At 40.1% G+C, this 21701-nt stretch overlaps 1 protein-coding gene across 4 annotated transcripts in view; it reads left to right on the top strand.

Annotated features, from left to right (window-relative positions):
- Positions 1-17689, top strand: part of ino80c (INO80 complex subunit C) — a 35272-nt gene extending 17583 nt beyond the window's left edge. For 3 of the 4 annotated variants that reach the window (XM_059972487.1, XM_059972488.1, XM_059972489.1), the window contains exons 4-7: positions 1881-1991; positions 7053-7164; positions 9461-9528; positions 17077-17677. In XM_059972487.1, coding sequence (XP_059828470.1) covers positions 1881-1991; positions 7053-7164; positions 9461-9528; positions 17077-17208 — 423 coding nt within the window. In that variant the 3' untranslated portion in view covers positions 17209-17677. Of the gene's footprint in view, positions 1-1880; positions 1992-7052; positions 7165-9460; positions 9529-17076 lie in introns of all 4 variants that reach the window. The other variant, XM_059972490.1, reaches the window with a different exon arrangement.
- The last annotated feature ends 4012 nt before the right edge of the window (positions 17690-21701 follow it).

The following is a 21701-nucleotide window of genomic DNA, read 5'->3' as shown; positions in this document are numbered from 1 at the left end:
GGCCAGGAACTTGTAACTGCTCACCCTTTCCACTGCTGACCCCACAGTGAGCCCTGGTGCATGTTCTCATGACATCCATAATCAATTCTTTGGTGTTGCTGACATTGACTGCAGGATTGTTGTCACAACACTATTCAGTAGAGCGAATAGAGCAGTGGACTGAGCACGAGGTGCAGCAGTGTTGATATCAGTGAGAAGATGTTATTACTGAATTGCACTGACTGTGATCTCCTGATGAGAAAGTTGAGGATCCAATTGCAGAAGGAGGTAGCAGAAAGTGGAGCAGGTTTGGAAGCTTGGTGATTAGTCCTAAGGTGATATTTGTGTTGAATGCTTAATTGTAATGAACTTGATGTATGCTTTCCTAAAAGGTCAAAGTAAATTTTTTATCAAAGTATGTATAGGGCATCATATACTACACTGACATTTATTTATTTGCGAGCATTCACAGTGGAACAAAGAAATACAATATATCAGTCAAGGACTACACACAAAGATTGACAAACTACCAATGGGCAAATGCAATCCCCTCCCCCACCCAAAAAACAATATTGAGAACATGAATTGTAGAGTTCTTGAAAGTGAGTTCATAGGCTATGGAATCAGTTCATTGTTGAGGTGCTTAAAGTTATCCAGGCTGGTTCAGGAGCCTGATTGAAGTGTGATAACAGTTCCTGTAATTGGTGATGTGGGACCTAAGGCCCCTGGACCTCCTTTCCAATGGTAGCAACGAGAAAAGATGGGCATATTTGATAATAATGGGTGTTGCTCCTGTAGCAGTGCTCCTTGTAGTTGTGCTCAATGGTGGGGATTGCTTTCCCTGTGATTAACTGGCCTGTATCCACTACTTTTTGCAGGCTTTTTCATTGTTGGGCATTGGTCTTTCCATACCAGACCATGATACAACCAGTCAGGATACTGCTGTTCATCAGCAGGTTTATCAAAGTTTTAGATGACCATGCTGAATCTGTGCAAATTTCTAAGAAAAGCAGTGGTACTGTGTCTTCTTTGTAATGGTCTCGGGACAGATCCTCTGAAATGATAACACCAGGGAATTTCAAGTGTACTGACCCTCTCTACCTCTGATCCCCTAATGAGTACTGGATCATGGACCTCCAGTTTCCTCCTCTTACGATCAATAATTAGCTCTTTGGTTTGTTGATGTTGAGTGAGATCACTCAACCAGATTTTCAATCTCCCTAATAAACGCTGATTTGTCACCACATTTAGTTTGGCCAACAACTGTGGTGTCATCAGCAAACTTAAATATGGCATTAGAGCTATACTTTTCCTCAGTCGTAAATGTAAGATGAGTAGAGTAGGGGCCTAGGTGCACAGCCTTGTGATGTTCTTGTGTTGATGGAGATCGTGGAGCAGATGTTGTTCCCATTCCAAACTGAATGGGGTCTGAAAGTGAGAAGATCAAGGATCCAGTTGTACAAGGAGGTATTGAGGCTTATGCCTTGGGGATTAATTCATTTAGGCAGGTGAGTACCTCTGACTGGTAAGTGAAAGGCAAAAGGTGTCAGTAAACACTCCAGCCAGTTGATTAGTACAGATCTTCAGTACTTGGCCACATGCACTGTCTAGGCCAGGTGCTTTCCATGGGTTCACCCATCTGTAGGATGCTCTCGCATAGGCCTCGGAGTGAATTCATAGCATTTGTGGTTGTCTAGGTGCTCCAGTGCAGAACTATTAAAGCTATGTTTGCTGTAGACTGGTGTGGCAAATACAGATTCAATGCAACCAATTAGGATTTGCCTGAAAGAAAATTATTGATCAAACTTTGTCCTTGTACTGCATATTACAGTTGAGTTAGAAAGAAACTGCTGTGTTTTTTTAATACTACTGAGAAATCATGTTTTTCTTTTGTTTTATAGAGTGCCACATTAGATTCTATCGGTGAGAATAAAAGTGTGGCTGCAGATTCTAGTCCAGGACATGGAGAGTCTGCAGTAAAACCTCTGGCCTTTAAGGACCCAAATTTTGTTGTAAGTACTTTAGTCATTGGTAGTAATTCACTTCGCTCTTTAACCTTTGGCTGCCAGATGTAGCCTTTCCTTTCCATCACTCAAAATATAGTTCTATTTCTTCAAGGAGCTTTATAATTGTCAATAGATTTTGTTTGGCTGAACAATTAAGAAGTTTACAGAGCTTTTTGTCATCTCTTGTGTGCAATCTGCAAGGCTTTGCATGTAGAACTCAAGAAAATAGTAGCAGGGTAGGCCATCCGGCTGCCTCAAATGTGCCTTAACATTTAACATGACCATGGTTAAGTGCCCCAGGTTCTCAAGTGTCTGTTTCACATTGTCTTCAATCCTTCTCTTTTCCCAGTTCTTTTGTCTCTGCCACATCTGTTCCAAGGATATTGATTTCCTTTCCAGACATCTGAGATGTCCTCCTCCTTCAAAGAGCAGATGTTCCCTTCCTCCACTATTGTTGCTACCTTTACCCACATCTCCTCCATTTCCCATACAAGTGCGCTCACCCTATCTTCCTGGTGCCTTAACAGTGATAGAGTTCCCTTTGTCCTTATCTACCACCCCTTGAGCATCTGCTTCCAACACAATTCACGATTTCCACCATCACCAAAGGGACTGTATCACCAAGCATACCTTTACCTCCCCGCTGTTCTCCGCAGGGATTGTACCTTATGCGATTTGTCCACTCATCCCTCCCCACTAATCTCCCTCCTGGCACTTAGCCCTGCAAGTGGTCCAAGTGGCACACCTGCCAATTCACCTCCTTTCTCACTTCCACTCAGGGCTCCAGACAGGCCTTCCAGGTGAAGCAACACTTCACCTGCGAATCTGCTTGGGTCATCTATTATGTCCGGCACTCCCGATGCAGCCTCTGCAATGGTGAGACCCATCATAAATTGGGGCAAACTTCATTGAGCACCTCTCCATCCACCAAAAGCAGAACTTCCCAGTAGCCAAACATTTTGATTCCGATTCCTGATCCAGCCTGTCAGTCAATGGCCTCCTCTTTTGCCATGATGAGGCCATCCTCAGTGTGAGGGAGCGACGATTCCTATTCTGTCTGGGTAGCCTTCAACCTGGTGGCATGAATATCGATTACTCCTGGTTTTAAAAAAAATTCTTTATTTTCCACTAAGGGTGTGTCTCAATTCTTGCCTCTTCTTGCCTGCCAATTACCTCCACCTGGGTCCACTCCTCCTTCCCTATCTCCTATGGTCCATTCTTCTCCCCTACCAGATTCTTTCCTCTCCAGCCCTTTATCTTCCCTACTCAACTGGCTTCACCTATAATCTTCCAACTATTGTCCCACCCACCTTTTTATTCTGGTGTATTACCCCTTACTTTCCAGTCCTGAAGAAGGGTCTCAGTCCAAAACGTCAATTGTTTATTCATCTCCATTGATGGTGCCTGACCCAAGTTTCTACAGCATTTTGATAATTGCATTTGACATGAAGAAATAACTTTTGTATAAATAGTAATTTTATGCTTGCCTATGTCATGGATTCCTGTAGGTTTTTTAAAATAACCAATCAATAACATCTGCAGTGTTCTGTCATCTAATCACACTGCTTGCTGTGTTTAAAATATGCCCTTATTCTTAAGTTATTTGTAATTATTATGAAACATTTTTTTAATCTTGCATGTTTTGACAGTTTGCTGCAAGCAAGAAACCTGAAAAATAGAATTGTAACACATCAGTGCCATCCTAAAATCGTGCTGTTTGTATTGTGTGACCAAAGGGTGTGTCTCAATATTCCTCCATGTTTGTGTGAAAAATGCTGCTTTTTCAGTGTAAATGACGTTGTATGATGCTGCGATTGTAAGCATATTGCAGTAAGAGAGATGCCCATTTGTCTACTCAGAAAAAGGCACATTGTCCATGCCAGCCATTGAGCATCCACCTATACCAATCCCATTTTTAGTCTTACTTGCCCCAAAGTCTTTTCTGTCTTGACAATTCAGGCAGATACTACTTAAATGTTGTGCAGCACACACAAAATGCTGGTGGAACGCAGCAGGCTAGGCAGCATCTATAGGAAGAAGTACTGTCGACATTTTGGGCCGAGGCCTTTCATCAGGACTTAAGTGTTGTACATGTTTCTGCCTCCACCACCCCTTCAGACAGTGCTTTCTGGAAACCAACCACCCTCGGACTCCCTTTAAGTTATCTACCCGTTAAATCTATGAATTGTACTCTTCTGCTATGTGGAAAAATTGCATATTGCACATAATATTATGTGTGGCCTAACCGAAGTTTTATTCAGCTACAATATGACTTGCCAACTGTTATACTCAAGATTCCTGTAATCTCCTCCCTTACTTTCCTCAGAATTCTGGGATAAATTGCATCAGGCACTGTGGATTCATCACCCAACATTGCCTCATTAATAGCAACATGCCCCGGAATATTAATATACCCCCTCCCTAATCTCTTTTTTTCTTTTCAGTCTTTTTAATGATTTAAAAAAAGTGTGTATACAAACAAAAGGAGAATATTTCTGGTAAATATGTCAATAGCAGTACACACAGAAGGTAAAATAAACAGTATCAGAATCACACATAGTGTTAATCTGCAAAGTATAAATTTGATATAGAATGTATAATTCTCCTCTCTTAAATTTATGAAGAAAGGAAGGACTATTAGCAATTTTTATTTAGAGGAAAAGAGTTAAAAAAAGCACAATTCTAAACAAGGAAAAAAAGGACTGGGCAGTCCATCCTGAGAGAAAAAACCAAGAGAAGAGAGACCCTCTGAACAAATCCAAGTTCTGAAAAAATAGCTGGAAGGGAATTAGTACAAACATCAGATCATTTGAAAATATTGAATAAAAGGTCACCAGATTTCTTCAAATTTAAAGGATGTATCCAATGTTCGACTTCTTATTTTCTCTAGACTTAAACAGGACATGATAGAGGAAAGCCAATAAAAGGCGGTAGGAGGGTTAGGGTCCTTCCCTTTAAGTAAAACCTCCCTAATCTCACTGTCATCCAAATATTTCCCTTTGGAGAGTTACCAATGCAAATTGCTCTTTCAGTATGTCGCCCATTTCCTCTGGCACTATGCCCTAAATGTCCCTTCCCTTTCCCTAGATATGCTCTTGCTCCACATGTATTTATAAAATGCCTTGGGATTTTCCTTAATTCTATTTGCCAAGGATGTTTCTTGGCTCCTTTTAGCCTTCCTAATTTCTTGTTAAATTATTTCCTGCTTTCTTTGTTATCCTCTAAAGAACTACCCAATTTCAATTTCTTAAATAATATATAGCTTTCTTTCTCTTTTTAACTAAAATTATGATTTTTTTAAATCTTTCATCCTCATTGGAATGTGCTGGTCCTAAATTTCAATCAGCTGCCCTTCAAAAGATTCCCATGTGTCAGATGTGGAGTTGCCTTCAAACAATTGCTTCTGGTCAGATTTCAACAGTATTAGGCACATAGAGCCTTTCCCCAGTTTGGCACTTTCAGACAACAGTCAATCTTATCCTTTCCATGACTACCTTTAAAAACTGTGGAATTATGGTCATTGTTGTAAAATGCTCCCCCATCTTTCATGATATGCCTGTGTGACTGTTCCTCTGGCTCCTATATACCTACTCAAAGACCGCATCACAGTGATTGCACCTCCTTATTTACCCATATGGCCTTGCTGAGCAAACCCTCCAAGAAGTTCTCTCTTAAATGCAGCCATGACATTCTCTCTACCCTTTTATATCCTATTCTGTCATGTCTGAAATTTCTGTACATTGGAATATTGAGCTTGCCTTGCCTTGTGCCCTTAACTCCTGGTGGAATCGTTGGGGCACCGTCATGACAAGCTTTGTACCAGTCTGTTCCATCTGTCGCGGTTGTGTGCCTGGATCACCGCAAATGTTTTCCCTGTCCATTTATTTAATGTTGTCCGTCCATCTTTTCCTCTGTCTGCCTCTCCTTTTCCCCTCCACAGTTACTTATAGAACAGTCTTTGCAAGGCCACTGGATCTTGTTACGTGGCCATACCATCTCAGTTTTCTTTACTTCACCATTGTGAGAAGGTCTTCACGGGGGCCAATGTGGCGCTGGATGGTCTTGTGGACCTGCTTGTTTGTGATGTGATCCAAGTATAAAATGCCCAAGATGTTGCGATAGCATCTCATTTCCAATGCCTGTATCTTCCTCTCCCCCACTCTCTTCAACGTCTTCCTGGAACGGATTATGAGCGATGCCCTTGAAGATCATGTGGGCACAGTCAGCATCGGAAGGATGAACATCACAAACCTAAGATTTGCTGACGACATTGATGGACCTGTAGGAAAAGAGGAGGAACTGGCCAGCCTGGTCAGCCATCTTGGCAGAGCCTCCACAAAGTTTGGAATGGACATAAGTGTCGAGAAAAACAAGCTCATGTCAAATCCCAATGGTGCCATCACAACAGACATATCAGTCCATGGTCAGAAACTTGAGATAGTGCAGCAGTTCAAATAACTGGGGGCAGTCGTCAGTGATGAAGGATCAAGACCAGAAGTCCTGGCAAGAACCGCACAGACATTGACTGCACTATCCAAACTCAAGACAATATGGAAGGATAGCAACATCACCATGAAGTACAAGATCAGACTCCTGCGTACATTGGTATTCTTAATCTTGTACGCATGCAAGACATGGACCCTCACAGCAGAGGAAGAATATTGACTTACCATTTTACAACTACAACTAATTCTGAGCTGTTTTATGGCTTGCTTAATTTATTAATATTAGTAATTTCAGCATAGAATCAGCAATTCAACAGGGCTTCCTTTGGGGGAATTTGTAGTCATGCTATTCTTACTGTGCTGTGTCAAATAAGTAGTTTGAAAATATTAGTATTTCTTTATTTGATTCTCTTCATTATTTGGACAATAGTATATAGACATTTATATGGTTTAATTTATTTGTAGTGTAACACTGCTGAGCAGGTTCTGAGTGATAGTTTTGAAACTGTAAATCCAATGTTTGATCATGTGAACAGGTTGAAGCAAGCATTATTTCCAAGAATAACACAATAAATGTGTATTGCCTGTTGCAGTTCTTTTGAAATGGTCTCTTAATTTCTAGCATTCTGGCATTGGCGGTGCAGGTGCTGGCAAGAAGAGCCGTGTCTGGAAAAATCTGAAACAAATTCTTGCAACAGAGAGAATGCTACCATGGAAACTAAACGATCCTAACTGTAAGTTCCTTTGACAGTTTATTACATTTTCAAAATATGTCCAAAATATACATTGAAGCCTGGCGAGATTTTATAGCTGTTGTTAATAGTTAGAGGTTTTACCATTTTATTTTCCTCCATCTGCATCTTCACTGCAATTTCCCTAATCCCTGAGAAACTTGTGTTTGTAATTTGGTGCCTACAATAGATCTAATAAAAATCAAACACAAGTTCTTCTCTAGTATATTAAAGAAAGCTGTTTGTTTAACCTGATTCCAGAATGATTTAACAACTTTTTACATCTTCATAACTTATGCGAAGTTTGTTTTTAAATTATTGAGGAAAAAGTATTACCATAAGAACATATGACTATTTAAAGCCACACGGGGTTGACCACAATAAAATTATTAGAATCATAGGTTTTTGAATAATGGATATATTAGATTCAGTTATAAAATATAATCAAATATAAACATGGCAAAATTTTCATTTTAGAACATTGCTGATACTTATTTTATCGGAAAAATTTCCATAATGCTGAAATTTCTAACTTGCATTTTACAATCAGCGCATAAATTAGTAGTATTTCTGCTTTGTAATTGTGGGGTGCAGTTTTGTCACAAAAGTATAATAAGTGGCGCTGTTATTCTGCTGTATGGCAAATTGACAAATACTCAGAATCGGATTTGGTATCTCTGGCATATGTAGTGAAATTTTGTTTTATGGCAGCAGTACTTTGCAATACATACCAATAAAAGAAACTATGAATTACAATAAGAAATATATTTTAAAAATTAAATGAGTAGCACAAAAATTAGCAAAATAAATAGTAAGATGGTGTTCATGGGTTCATTGTCCATTCAGATGGCAGAAGGGAAAAAGCTGTTCCTGAAATGTGTGTATATCTTCAGGCTCCTGTACCAGCACCTTGATGGTAGCAGTAAGAAGAGGGCATATCTTAGGTGATGAGGGTCCTTAATGATGGATGTTGCCTTTTTGAAGGTATCTTTTATACCTAGGACGATAGTACCCCTGATGGAGCTGGCCAGGTTTACAACTTTCTGCAGCTTTTTCAGATCCTGTGTAGTGGCACCTCCATACCAGATTGGCACACAACCAGCTAGAATGAATTCCACTGTACATCTGTAGAAATTTGCAAGTGGCTTTGGTGCATGCCAAGTATCCTCAAACTCCTAATGAAATAATTCACTTTCCTCCCTTCTTTGTAATTTCATCAATATGTTGGGCCCAGGATCGATCTTCAGAGATGCTGATACTCAAGAACTTGGAACTGCTCACCCTTTCCACCTCAGATCCCTCGATAAGAGCGGGTGTGTGTTCCCTCGACTTAAATTCCTGAAGTCCACAATCAGTCCTCTGGTCTTACTGATGTTGAGTGCAAGGTTGTTTTTGCAACACCAATCATCCAGTTGATCTGTTTTGCTCCTGAATGCCACTTCGTCCCCATCTGATATTCTGCCAGTGATAGCTGTGTCACCCGCATTGTCAAGGTGATCAAGGCCGAGTAGAAAGCTAGTAAGATTGCACCTGCTGAAGATCTATTGTGTCGAAAGACAAATTGCAGCGGGTTCTGGACCTTGCTTAGACAGGAGTTAGTTCTGACCATGACCGGCCTTTCAAAGCACTTCATCACAGTAGATCTGAATGCAATTGGGTGATAGTCATTGAGGCAGCTCACCCTGCTCTTGGGCACTGGTATAATTGTTGCCTTTTTGAAGTAGCTGGGAACCTCCAGCTGCAGCAGTGAAAGCAGTGAAGATTTCTTTGAATACTTCAGCCTGTTGGCACAGATTTTCAGTGCCCCACCAGGTACACCATCCACACAGCTATTGATAAAATCAGGGACAACTGTGATGTATTCATTCAGATTTGAAGAGAAATCCCTGAATGTTGTCTAGTCCACTAACTCAAAGCAGTCCAAAAAGTGCTCCTCCATCTATGCCTTGGTCCTCAGCACCGGTGCTGTGGTCTTTAGACTCTGCTAATACGCTGCGAGTAGAATTCTTTAAGGTTTAATATTTTAGACTAAGTTAATAAGATTGTGTAAAAACCCAATTTTTTTGTGAGAAATGAAATTGTTTATTGAAGGACTATGTGGTCTTGATTTTGGCAGTGTAGACATAGTTTGAAGATGTGCAGAAAACTGCTGGCTTTCCTAGAATATTACTAGGAATAATAATATTTTTGAGTGATTATTAGTGTTTTCAAAACACGTAACCCCATGTGTTTTTATGTTTGTGAAAGTGTCTTGTTCACCTAGTCAGGTGTTGATTTCCCTTTTCTTTTGAATTTTCAGATTGCAGCATAGATGCTCTTCCTTCCTTTAAACCAGCCAAGAAGTACTCAGATATTTCAGGACTTCCTGTAAGTAAAGTGCATTGTTTAATTTCATTGCATTGAGTTAACGCAAGAAGCTCAATGTTTTATGCAATGTTATTCTCCGAACTTAGGTTACACCACGTTGTTTGTACCTCAAAGTCTTGATATTTTTTGCTGAATAATGAAGTAGTGACAATTTTCATAATATGGCCCCTTTAAAATAAAAAAAAACCCTGCTTTTGGGACAAAGGAAAAAAGTTCAAATGTTTGGGGAAAAATAGATTTGCAATAAACAAATGCTTCACCAAATTATTATTTTAAAGGAGCTGGGGAGTGCGGTTCACTGACAGCATGGCCACAAGTAGACATCAGAGTATAGACACTCGGTGGTAGCTAAAAGTTTCATGAGGAATGAGAACATGAAAAATACAAGCAAAAAGTTATGATTTGTAATTAATTTATGAATGAACTTCAAAATGTATGTTATAATATTTCTTTGCGATGTTATACATACAATCATGAAGGGTCTTGACATATTTTGCTTGCTTTCATGCAAGAATTTAGAACTAAGAAATCACCATTTAAGAGTAAGGGATTATCCATTTAAAATGGAGTAAGCAGTATTTTTCCGTGAAATAGTTGTTTTTGAATCCTTAACCTCAAACTGAGATGGAAGCAGTGCCTTTGAATATTTTCAAGAGAGCAATGCATAGAGACGCTTGATAAATAAGGAAGTAAGGAGACATGAATAGATGGTGGTTACAGAGAGGTCAGTCAGAATCTTATTAAATAATGGAATAGGACTGAGGGGGCAAATGACTCACTCCTAATTTTAGGTGCATCCTGTCCCTAATAAAGTGGCACTGAGTATATGTTCATGGTCTTCTGCTGTGGCCATTCCACTTCAGGATTCAATGTGTTGGGCATTCAGAGTTGCTCTTCTGTACACTACTGTTATAACTCATGGCTATTTGAGTTGCAATCACCTTTCTGTTAGCTTGAATCAGTCTGGCCATTGTCCTGTGACTTCTCATTAACAAGGCACTTTCACCCATAGAACTGCTGTTCTTTGGATTTTTTTTGTTTTTCACACCATTCTCTGTAAGCTGTAGAGACTCTGAAAATTCTAGGAAATCAGCAATTTCTGCAGTACTCAAATGCCCCATCTGTAACCACTTAGATCACACCACTTAGATCACATTTGTTTCCCATTCTGAGGTTTGGTCTGAACAACAACTGAACCTCGTGACCATGTCTGCATGCTTTTATGTATTGAGTTGCTGCCTCACAATCAGCTGATTAGATATATTCATTAATTGAGTGAATCATTGTAAAAGTTTCTGGCAATTTTCTTCCATCATCTGATAGCTACCATTATGAACAGTTTTCATTGGTGTGGGCTTTTATACTATTTACAGGATATTTTTTGTGCAAAGATAAGTGAGCAGATAGATAACAGACAGATTATTAAAGAGATAATGGAATCTAATTCTGCCTTTATTGTGTATGAATGCAGTCTTATTTTCCTGTCTCTTGAAGACCTAGATTGTCACTACAATTGCAACCAAACAGGGCCTGACGTATTTAAAGTAGGATTGTATTTGTATAATGTTTTTCATGACTTGGAATAATAAGCACTTTACAGCCTATGAAAGCTCTTGAAGTATGGAATCACAGCAGCTAATACACACATAATAAATGTATACAAAAAGCAATCTCGCCAGCATCTTTCCAGCTGCCGCAGAAAAGTCATACAATGCAAAAATATGTTATACTTTTGGTTTTACAACTTTGTGTTGAGTGAATCGTAATTAGCTACATATAGTCATTTTACATGGATTATCATTTAAGAAGCTCAGCATAGCTGTCCACTCCTTTATTTTGTACCTCCTTTTACAAAGTCCATGATGCTATTTGCTTTTTTTAAAATTCTGTCCTTCAAAGACTTCCTATATAGCACTTGTTCCCTCTCATTATTGGATCTGGTTTAGAATTTTGCCAATCTCTTGTTTTACCTGCCTAATATATCACATCACAGTACAAGAGTTTTCACTATCTATGTACTGTACAAATCCATTCCAGTTAGCAATGTCCACTAATATCCTCATTGTTATCATACATCGAAACTTGTCATTTGTAAATTTTAAAATTTTACCTTGAATATTCATGCTTGGTTGTTAATAGTATTAAAAGCATTTGTCCCGGCATGTGTTTTTTTTCCTGTTTGTGGGAAATGGACATTACAGGCATTGTCTGTATTTATCATCCATCTCCCATTACTTGAACTAAAGGACTATAAATAGTCAACCACATTGATCTTGGTTTATTGACCAAAGTGGATAAAGAGGGCAGATTTACTTTTATGAAGGACATTATTGAACCAGATGGGCTTTGAAAATTAAGTAACTTTATTATTGCTGTTATTGAACCACTCTTTTTCTTATATTTCCATTTTTTTATATTTAATCCTTGTATTTAAATACCTCAGCTACCTTGATGGGATTCAAGCTCATCTCTGCAACAGTGGTCCAGCTCTCTGGGACATTTACCTCCCATTGCAATAGCAAATGGAGCTTTGCTTTGTAGGACAAGTTAGATGGGGATAGAGGGCATATGTGAAGAGGTAGATGCCAAAAATATCCATTGGTCATTCTGTAATTTTTTTCAGGACGCCTTTGTATTGTGGGAAGATTTACTTGTATAACCCTTCATCTCTGAGCAATCTCTGATTTAACTTGTCTGGGCCAGGTGACTCATTCACTGTAATGATGACCAGAATTTTCGGTACACTGTCCTTACCAATTTGCGTATCATCTAGTTATACCTCTTTTACTCTTTTACTATTATCCTCTTACTGAATTTAGCCCAACCAACTGCCTCAATAGTTATATCCGCACTTTGATGCCTGTTAATTACTTCAGTGGAAATTGTTCTTAGAAAGGTTTTTAGGTTCCCTTTCATGTTAACTGCTAGTCTATTCTCCTGTAGTTTTCTTCTCACTTTCATATCCTTTCTCACCCTCTATTTTCTATATTCAATCAGTTTTAACTTTTTTATTATCAATCTGGAATATGTCATGTTTTATTTCAATTGGCGCTCTAAGCCCCAATTGTTCCATTACTCCATATCTGGTCTTGCCCCTATACTTGCTCCTAAAACATTAGCAGAGTCTCTCTTTATCATTGCATTTCACCCCTTTAGCTTCCATATTCAGCACATTAACTTGCATAATCTCCACTCTCTTCATGTAATACTACAACCAGACATATGTTCCTTCCCTTGCAAAGTAAGAGTTGCAACACCTGCCTGTTTATTTTCTTTTCCCATCATCCAGGCACCCAAGCATTTCCTGCAGCTGAAGCAGTGTTGTATTTGTATGATATTCAATAAAGTTTTCTACATTGCGTGCTTTGGTGTGGGCTCCTTTACCTTGGGGAATGCAATTGTATGTCCATTTCACTTATCTATATCCAGAACATTTGTCCAGCCTAGAAGGGCAATCCTAAACTGTCAGATGCTATCATGCTCCCAGTTTGGCCTCTTGTACTGTTGGATAAGGGGTAGCATCTGTGATGAGGTGGAGACCAAGTGAAAATGGCCATCAACCTTACCTTACCTTTTGATTCTCGTGCACAAAAACTGCCTGACCTCTAAATATTTCCAGTGTTTTGTTTTTATACAATCAGTTTAGAACTTTTTAAAGTTCAAAGTATGTATACTATATACAACATTTAGACTTGTCTCCTTACAGGCAGCCACAAAACAGAGAAACCCTAAAGAACCCAGTAAAAACAAAGATTGTCAAACACCCGATGTACAGAAAAAAATCAAATCTTACAGGCAATAAAAATAAGCAAATAACATCCAGAACTGAAGTTCATGAAAGTGAGACCACAGCTAGGCTTGCTAAGCCTGCTGATTTCCTCCAGCATTTTGTGTGTGTTCCAGTAACAGCCGATCCAGGAGCCCATTAGTTGCAGGCCACAGCCTCAGTTCAACGCAGAGACAAGTAAACCTCATGGAGGAGCAATCTGGCCCAGCACTTAAATTGGCAAAATAATGGGTTGTTCTCATTCTGCCCTCTTGATATGCTCTAGAGCCCAGGACCCACTGCCTTGACCTGCCCATACCCGACCTTTCCAATTTGGCCCAGCGCTTAAATCAGTCAAACCTCAGCTTGTTCCTCACTCTCGGGCATGGGACCTGCCACCTTGACTCGACCTCACCTCAGTTCTCCTGCTTTGAATTGCCTCCAAGTCCACTCCTGTAGCCAAACATTGGCTCGTTCCTTGCTCTTGGGCCCAGGCCCCACTGCCTTAATTTGGCCTGTAATTCCACGCCACACCTGTGCTGCACCTTTGAGACTTCAGTTCACACCACAAAAATGCCAAGTCGTACAGGCAAATCAAAAGTTAACTCCAAAAGGGAAGTTGCAGGCTATTGATTGTAGTGATCGGTTTTGAGAAAAAGTGTAATTAATAAAGTAGTTAATAGTTGTTTTTGCTGCCAGCAAGACTTCACTGTGCTTTACCAATGCCATCTTAAACCAGAAGTTCTCCAAAATGCTTTGGAATTTGAGTCAATTTGTGCTTTTAAAATTGATGGGTAAGAATCTTGAGGGATATTGGACAAGTTTGCAAAAATAGAGTTGATACCTGCAGGGCCCTAGCAGTAACCTGTGTCCATGTAGAATTACAACAATCACAACAAATGAAGGAGCCACATTTTAGATACAGAATCATATTATAGAGCCAAGTTATATAAAGTGTATTCAACAAATGATTTGATAAGAATATAATTAATGTGAATTTTTAATGAGGGAAGAGGTACAGAGGATGGTACAAATCAAGGATTATGAGAATCTGCAACTACATAGAAGGATGACTTTTCATTCTTTATAAGTGCTGATTAATTATACAAAAATAATTCACTCTCCTGGAAAGTTGTCTGAAATTTTATAACAATTGGACTTATTCCCATCGATTACTGTTTTTTCCCAAGATCTATAAGCAAAATAACAGGATATTATAATTTTTAATTCCTCATATGAGAGCTGTAAGAACATTGTTAGACTATAAGTACAGGTGGCTTCTGCATTATGGCCATTCAATAACAGAAATTTGCCCTTGTACATATGTCACTCCCAAAAATTTGAACTACAGAATAAAATTTACTCTCACAACATTTATATGATTTAAAATGTAAATACAAGATCTACTTTTCAGCTCTTTTCATAGTATTTGTACAGATGTTGTGGCTTTGTCAGGGTGAGGGTGAATTTGTGCTCTGATTGTGCCTCCAAGTGTTAACGATAAACATCTCAATCATGTAGCAATTGCTGGAAATTTTTGTACTTTTATGACAACCTCAGGAGCATCACTCATAGTTAAAATTAACTATAAGATGAATGGCAACAGAACAATTTCATTAAATAAGGCTTTTGTAGACCTGGCAAATTGGCATTGCTGTGTTGATATTTGGAAGACAAATAAGTAACACTGAGTTTGTAGCTGGAAATATTCACTCAGTTCAAATGGGGAACTCATGGCGAAGAATGAACGAGTGTAGGATTCATTCCATACAATGGTCAAGTAAAGATTTCATCTGTGAATTTGTCATGTGTTATGAGTGATGAACAGACCTGATGGACAATGGGGTACAGAGTTAACCATTCCCAACCCCCCTCCTGAGAACTACGAACTATTACTGTTGCTATGCTGACCATGAGAGAGAGATAAAGCCCAGGCAAGAACATTTGCGACAGATAAGAGAGAGGGGGAAATTGCTGATTAACAGTTTTGTGACTCCTTTTTGAATTATTTACTGTTTCGCTGCAAAGACAATAGTTTGCTCATAAACATTCTTCAGTGGACTGAAGGAGTGGCCTTATTTGATGGACACAGTCATTCAGGAGTGATGGATAGCTGAGTCCCCGTGAGTAGGGATAAAAGACAGGTCTGGAGAGACACCCTCCAGACACGCCCGTGGACACCGATTGAGTGTTGGAACCCACAAGAAAGGTGGGGGGCTTTGGAGACCGAACCAGGAGATCGGTCAGTAAAGCTCACAGTGTTAAAGCAAGGCCGGTGGGGACTTGTGTGTGTGTCCACTCATACCACAGTGACGAGTCCACCACAGAAGAACGGTCTAGCAGAAGGATGGAGAGGTCATAACTGAATGACCACACCGATACGACAGATTAAGAAAGCAAAGGAAGGTTTGCCTGACTGTTGCTGTTACATCTCGCTCACTCTCTCTCTCCCTCTCTCTCCAACGATTTCAATACAACAACCATAACTACTTCAGCATTTATGAACTGAACTCCATACTTTCCTATGACAATTCATTTACCCCTAGACATCGATAGAGCTTGTTTATTATTGATTATTATTATTCCTACACTTTTAGGTTTATTGCTGCTAACTTGTTTTATATGTATATTTGGATTATTGATATGGTTTTGCTTATTTTTATTAATAAACACCTTTAGTTTGGTACCACCAGACTCTAACAGATTCTTCTTTCTCTGCTGGTTAGACACCCAGTTACGGGGTACGTAACACATAAAATTGTGGGAATAAAGAAGCTTCATGCCAAGAATTGAAGTGCAGGGGGTCAGTGTAGCAGGGCTGTTAAACTTCAGCACAGAGAAGAGAGTTGGAAAATCATTGCATCAAAAGCATTGGAACCCCAAGACTCAGCATGCTACAGGCCATTAGCTTGTTCAATTAAATGACAGATGCTTGGACCTCTGATGAGAGAGTTTATTGCTTTCAGAGAAGTAGGAGCAAGATCTACATTACAACACATTGAGAGTAGAGCAGAAAATCACAAATCTGAGCAGGAAGTTGAAAGAAAAATACATCTGTGAAGCAGTGGTAACAACCAGTTTACATGTGTAGCAGAGGGCTGTGGTTGAATTAGGTCAGTGGCAAGGGGTTGAGAATAATACAGGAGAAAAAAGCAATCAGAGTTACTGAATGTAGAAATGGAGGTAGCTATGAATTATATATGTTAATCTTGTGCTAAAATAATGTCGTTTGTGTTCTCGCACAACTACACTACTAAAAATCATTGGGGTCATAATAGTTGAAACTGTCAAACCTCACCCAGTGGCAAGTGTTCGTTTGGCATTCACAAAACATTGACACAAGCCTCACTGACTCCCGTAAGCTAATTCGTGCAAATTGTACTACAGATGCTACCTCCAAATAAACTAATTGTCATTAAATTCTCATTTTAAAACAAATGGCATGACTGGTGTGAACTTGCAATAATGCAGTTTTACAAAGCATCAAGTAAGCACTTTTCCAAAATCAAAATGTACTGACAAATGGAATTATTTAAAAACCACAAAATGAAACAAAAAATGAGCAATACTGTTACTGCTTTTTATAGGAACTAACAGCTACTCGATAGCCTGAATGGCCATCAGTTAAATACAGGTTGAGCTGAATGATTATATCTTCAGATTTTTTATGATGTTTGTGCACACCATGTGTTAAGATTTTCAATATAGTGACCCAATTTGTGTTTCATACATGGGTTTTTGTTTGGCATGTAAAGTGAATTTATTTTGCTTTTTTCTTACAGGCTAATTATACAGACCCACAAAGCAAGCTTCGGTTTAGCAGCACAAAGGAGTTTTCATATATCCGGATGCTTCCTTCAGACATTGTGACTGGTTATTTGGCTTTAAGGAAGGCAACAAGCATAGTACCATGAAATATTACATGGAATCTTTTTAAGATAACTGAAAACAAGCTTCATTTACATGGAGAAAAAAAAAGACTACAGATACCAGAAATTTGTGATGTTTTGGAGTTCGTGTATGCACTGCTGAAAATTCAAGTAACTTGTTTTGATAACAAAGACCTTAAGTGAATTAATAACAGAAATGTGAAGACACCTTTTCAAACTACAGAGCCATGAGTGGAAATCTTTTGGGAGTATAAAATATGCTTAATGCACGGTTCATATTGTAATTTTTTCTGAAAGCCATTTAGTTTTGAAAGCTCTTATTATAAGATCTTCAAATGGGAAAGCTTGTTTAAAAATCTCAGCACCTGCTAGGCACAGTTGTGTTGTGATTAGTGGCAAAAATTCTATTATATGGCCCTGTACCAAAGACTTGTTGAAGCCAAGTACACATTCTGGAGCAAAGTCAATGAAATGAGATGGTATAATAAAAATGTAAATGTCCATGATGAGATTTTTAGCTCATTAGAAAAATGATGAGGACTGGATGTCTACAAAAAAAGCACACTTCTAGCTGTTAATTTTTTTCATTCCCTGGTCTATTAGCATTATGAACATCGAAGTACAGAAATTTATGTCACTGAACAAACCCATTCAGTCCATTGTGTTCATGCTGTGTAGGAGACAATCAACTTAATTCCAGTTCCTGATTTTGGCCCATTGTTCTGTAGGTTATTTAAGCACACATCTAAATGCTTTTTATATGCAAAGAGTTTCTGCCCTTTTCATTTTTTCAGGCATGAAGTTTCAGACCTCTTGCACATTGTATGTGGAAAAACATTTCCTCAACTCTTTTGCAAACCTCTTTCCAATTACCTAGTTATTGACCTCATGGCCAGAGGAAACAGGTCCTTACTGTCCACTTCAGTTTATCATAATTTAATGCACTACAATTAAATTTTCTGTAAGCTTTCCCTTTCCTAAAGAAAACAATTCCAGCCAGACAAATTCATTCTTGAAGCATAAATGTTACTCTACTGGCAATCCTGAAAATTATATTGATTTGTACCATACAATGCAGAGACTCTAAAACAGATAAAAAGAGAAAATATTGGGTGTACTCAGAGTTAAGAGAAGTATGAAACCCCACAGCAAAGTTCCTTTTTCCCCTAGAGTAATCTTTTTATTGCCTGGCCAATAGTTTATTCAGTTTTACCTTGACCTTTCAAGTTTTGTATTTGTTAGTTTGATCAGAAAGTGAAAATCTCTGCCTTAACGTTATTTATGTGTCCTCCTTCCAGTGGTCTGTGAACATAAATATCAAGGGCATTCTGTTCCAACAAACCTCAATATTATGTATTGTGTATTCTTATTTGCCTTCCAGATGTATTTTAGGCTTTCCACACTTAAATTCCTTTTGCTGATTTTATGTTCTCTCTGTCCATCTGACAAGACTGTCAATATCTGCGTTGTCTACTACTACTACTACTTCTTCGTTGTCTTTGTCTCCTCCTCTTCCTCATCATCATCATCATCCTCCTCCTCCTCCTCTTCTTCTTCTTCCAGAAACATCTGCTAGGGCACATCATCAGCGATGTTACCTGGGGTCGTCAGGTGTTTCGGGTCTTTCAACATCATACACCCTCACCCAGGCGACCGGACCAGAGTTGATGAGACCCCGGCCTATACCCTAGCAGCAACCCAAGGATCTGCCCTCTTTATCCAGAGCCATCCTGACGCTTTCTCTGTTGCATCTGTGGTGGTAGAAATGACTCTCCTCTCTCAAGTGATTCCAAGTGCAGTGTATACTTTGCAGAGCGACTGGCCTGCAAAGCCACAACATCCAACCTCCACGGGCCAACACTTTGCTCTCCAGCCTCTTGTTTGACAGTTGTTCTTCAGATCTTCATACTTGGCTCTTTTCCATTCGTAGGCCTCCTCCATGCATTCTTTGCATGGCACGGTAAGCTTAAGTATAAGAACATGCTTCGATGAGTCGGACCACAACACAATGTCGGGCCGCAGTGTGGTCTGTGAAGTGGGGAGGGAACTGCAGCTGTTTTCCCAGGTCTCCTTTTAGCTTCCAATCCTGTGCAGTGAAGAGCAACCCAGTTGCTTTCTGGTGTTCTGTTGGTCTTCCCCCATTTGACATAACAGATGGTATTCTTGACCTGACTTGTTTTCTGGCAGATGTTAAGGGTGCTGCAGATTGTCTCAGCAATTGTCCAGAGGACTGGTCATGCCACCACCGATAACGGCCATCGGCAAGAGCTCTGGGGCAGCAGCTCAGAATATACTCTAGCGTACCGGTCTTCTCACAGAGGGGGCAAGCTGGTCATTCTGCAAGGCCCCAGCAGTGCAGGTAGATGCGCTAGGAAAGGTGTCATAGACAGCCTGGATAAGGAACTTCATGTGGTGTGAATCCACCTTCCAGAGATCATTCCACGTGATCGTTCGATAGATCACCTGCTCCCATTTGGTCCAGGCTCCTTGCTGTTTCATTGCCACTGCTCTGCTGGTCCTCCCCTCCACAACTACCCTTACTTCATTCTGGACCAGTTCTCGTCGCTCTTTCTCTTGTACTTTGTCAAAAGGGGGAACTTCAAGGCTTCCAAGTCCAACTCTTCCCTTGGCGACTGCCCCCACCAGCACTTTGTGGCGCAGTTGCGCCTCAGCTTCTTCCACAACAGCCTCTGCTCTCCACTTTCTTCCAGTTCTCACCGCCACTCTTGCTCCAGCAAACTTTGGATCTGAAGATTCCCAGAACTACAGCACCTCTCTTGTTCACAAGACCTTGAACTCCTCCTCGATGGAGTTCAGGGGGAATCCTCAGTTTGCAGTTATTCCCATACAGTTGCTGATGTTCCTTGGTAAACCCAGCCATCTTCGCAGGAACCGACTGACTACACTTTCTGATTCAGCAATGGTGGAAACTGGAAACTCATAGAGAAGCAGTGGCCAGAGGATTCTTGATAGCATACTGTGCTGGTAAATCCATGCCTTGAACCTTTCTATCACTGATAGTGGGGATTCAATATCCTCGGGATCCACACCCCCTGACATTGATCAGTGTTTCTATCACTGAAGTGGGGCCTCAATAGTATGTTACCTGGGTTTCAGAGAAAGGTTGAACAAGTTAGATTTTTATTCCTTGGAGCATAGAAGGTTGAGGGGGGACTTGATAGAGGTATTTAAAATTATGAGGGGGATAGATAGAGTTGACGTGAATAGGCTTTTTCCATTGAGAGTTGGGGAGATTCAAACAAGAGGACATGAGATGAGAGGGGGCAAAAGTTTAGGGGTAACAGGAGGGGGAACTTCTTTACTCAGAGAGTTGTAGCTGTGTGGAACGAGCTTCTAGTAGAAGTGGTAGAGGCAGGTTCGATTTTGTCATTTAAAAAAAAATTGGATAGGTATATGGACAGGAAAGGAATGGAGGGTTATGGGCTGAGTGCAGGTAGGTGGGACTAGGTGAGAGCAAGCGTTTGGCATGGACTAAAAGGGCCGAGATGGCCTGTTTCCATGCTGTGATTGTTATATGGTTATATAGTTAAACCACCCTGGAAGGCCAGTCGTGTCAACCCCTTGCAACCATTATTCATACTCCCCACAGTTGTTTCTTATTGCCGCCTTATCTCTGAGTGTTGCATCAAACATCTTCCCAAGACTTTTAACAGGGTTCTCTGTGATGGCAGGAATTGGAATATCCTCAATAGAGAAACAAAATTTCTCCTGTACTCTCCCCTTCTTCAGCACAACAGATCTTGATTTTGCAGGTTTAAAGGACATCCTTGCCCGCCTCATCAACCTTTCCAGCCCCTTAAGAATCCACCTAGCACCAGGCACTGACTCCGTAGTGATAAATCATCCATGAAGGCTCGTATTGGTGGTCGGCAGATCCCAGATCTTGATTTCTGGCCTCGACACTCTGGCTCTGTAGATTTTACCAGCATATTCATTATCAGGGCAAAAAGGATGACTGAGATGGTGCAGCCTGTGATGATACCAATCTCCAGCCTGCACCAGTCTGATGTTATTGGCCCTGTTGAGACTCTCGGGTGGAACTCATTGTAGTAGTCCATAATGAGGCCTCTGATTCCTACAGGAACATTGTGCCTCTTCAGAGTGTCTCCAACAACCTTGTAGGGGATTGATCCAAAGGCATTGGCCAAATCCAACCACAAAACCACTAAATCACCTTTTTTCTCTCTGGCCTCATTCAGGAGCTGTGCAATGACTCCAGTGTGCTCCAAGCAGCCTGGAACCCTTGGAATGCCACCCTTCTGGACGGAGGTGTTGATGTAATTGTTCCTCAGGAAGTACTCCGTTAGGCACTTTGCCACCACGCTGAAGAAGACCTTCCCTTCAACACTCTGCAAGGATATTATCCTAAACTGGCTGATGTTCTCGGAGTTCTCTTCTTTTGGAATCCACACTCTGTTTTCATACTTCCATTGCTTGGGCACTTTGCCTCCCTTCCAGACGACCTTGAGGATTCTCTACAGCCTCTGGAGAAGACG

Source organism: Hypanus sabinus, chromosome 6, assembly GCF_030144855.1.
Source record: "Hypanus sabinus isolate sHypSab1 chromosome 6, sHypSab1.hap1, whole genome shotgun sequence".
NCBI lineage: Eukaryota > Metazoa > Chordata > Chondrichthyes > Myliobatiformes > Dasyatidae > Hypanus > Hypanus sabinus.
This window is presented reverse-complemented; position numbering and strand designations above follow the sequence as displayed.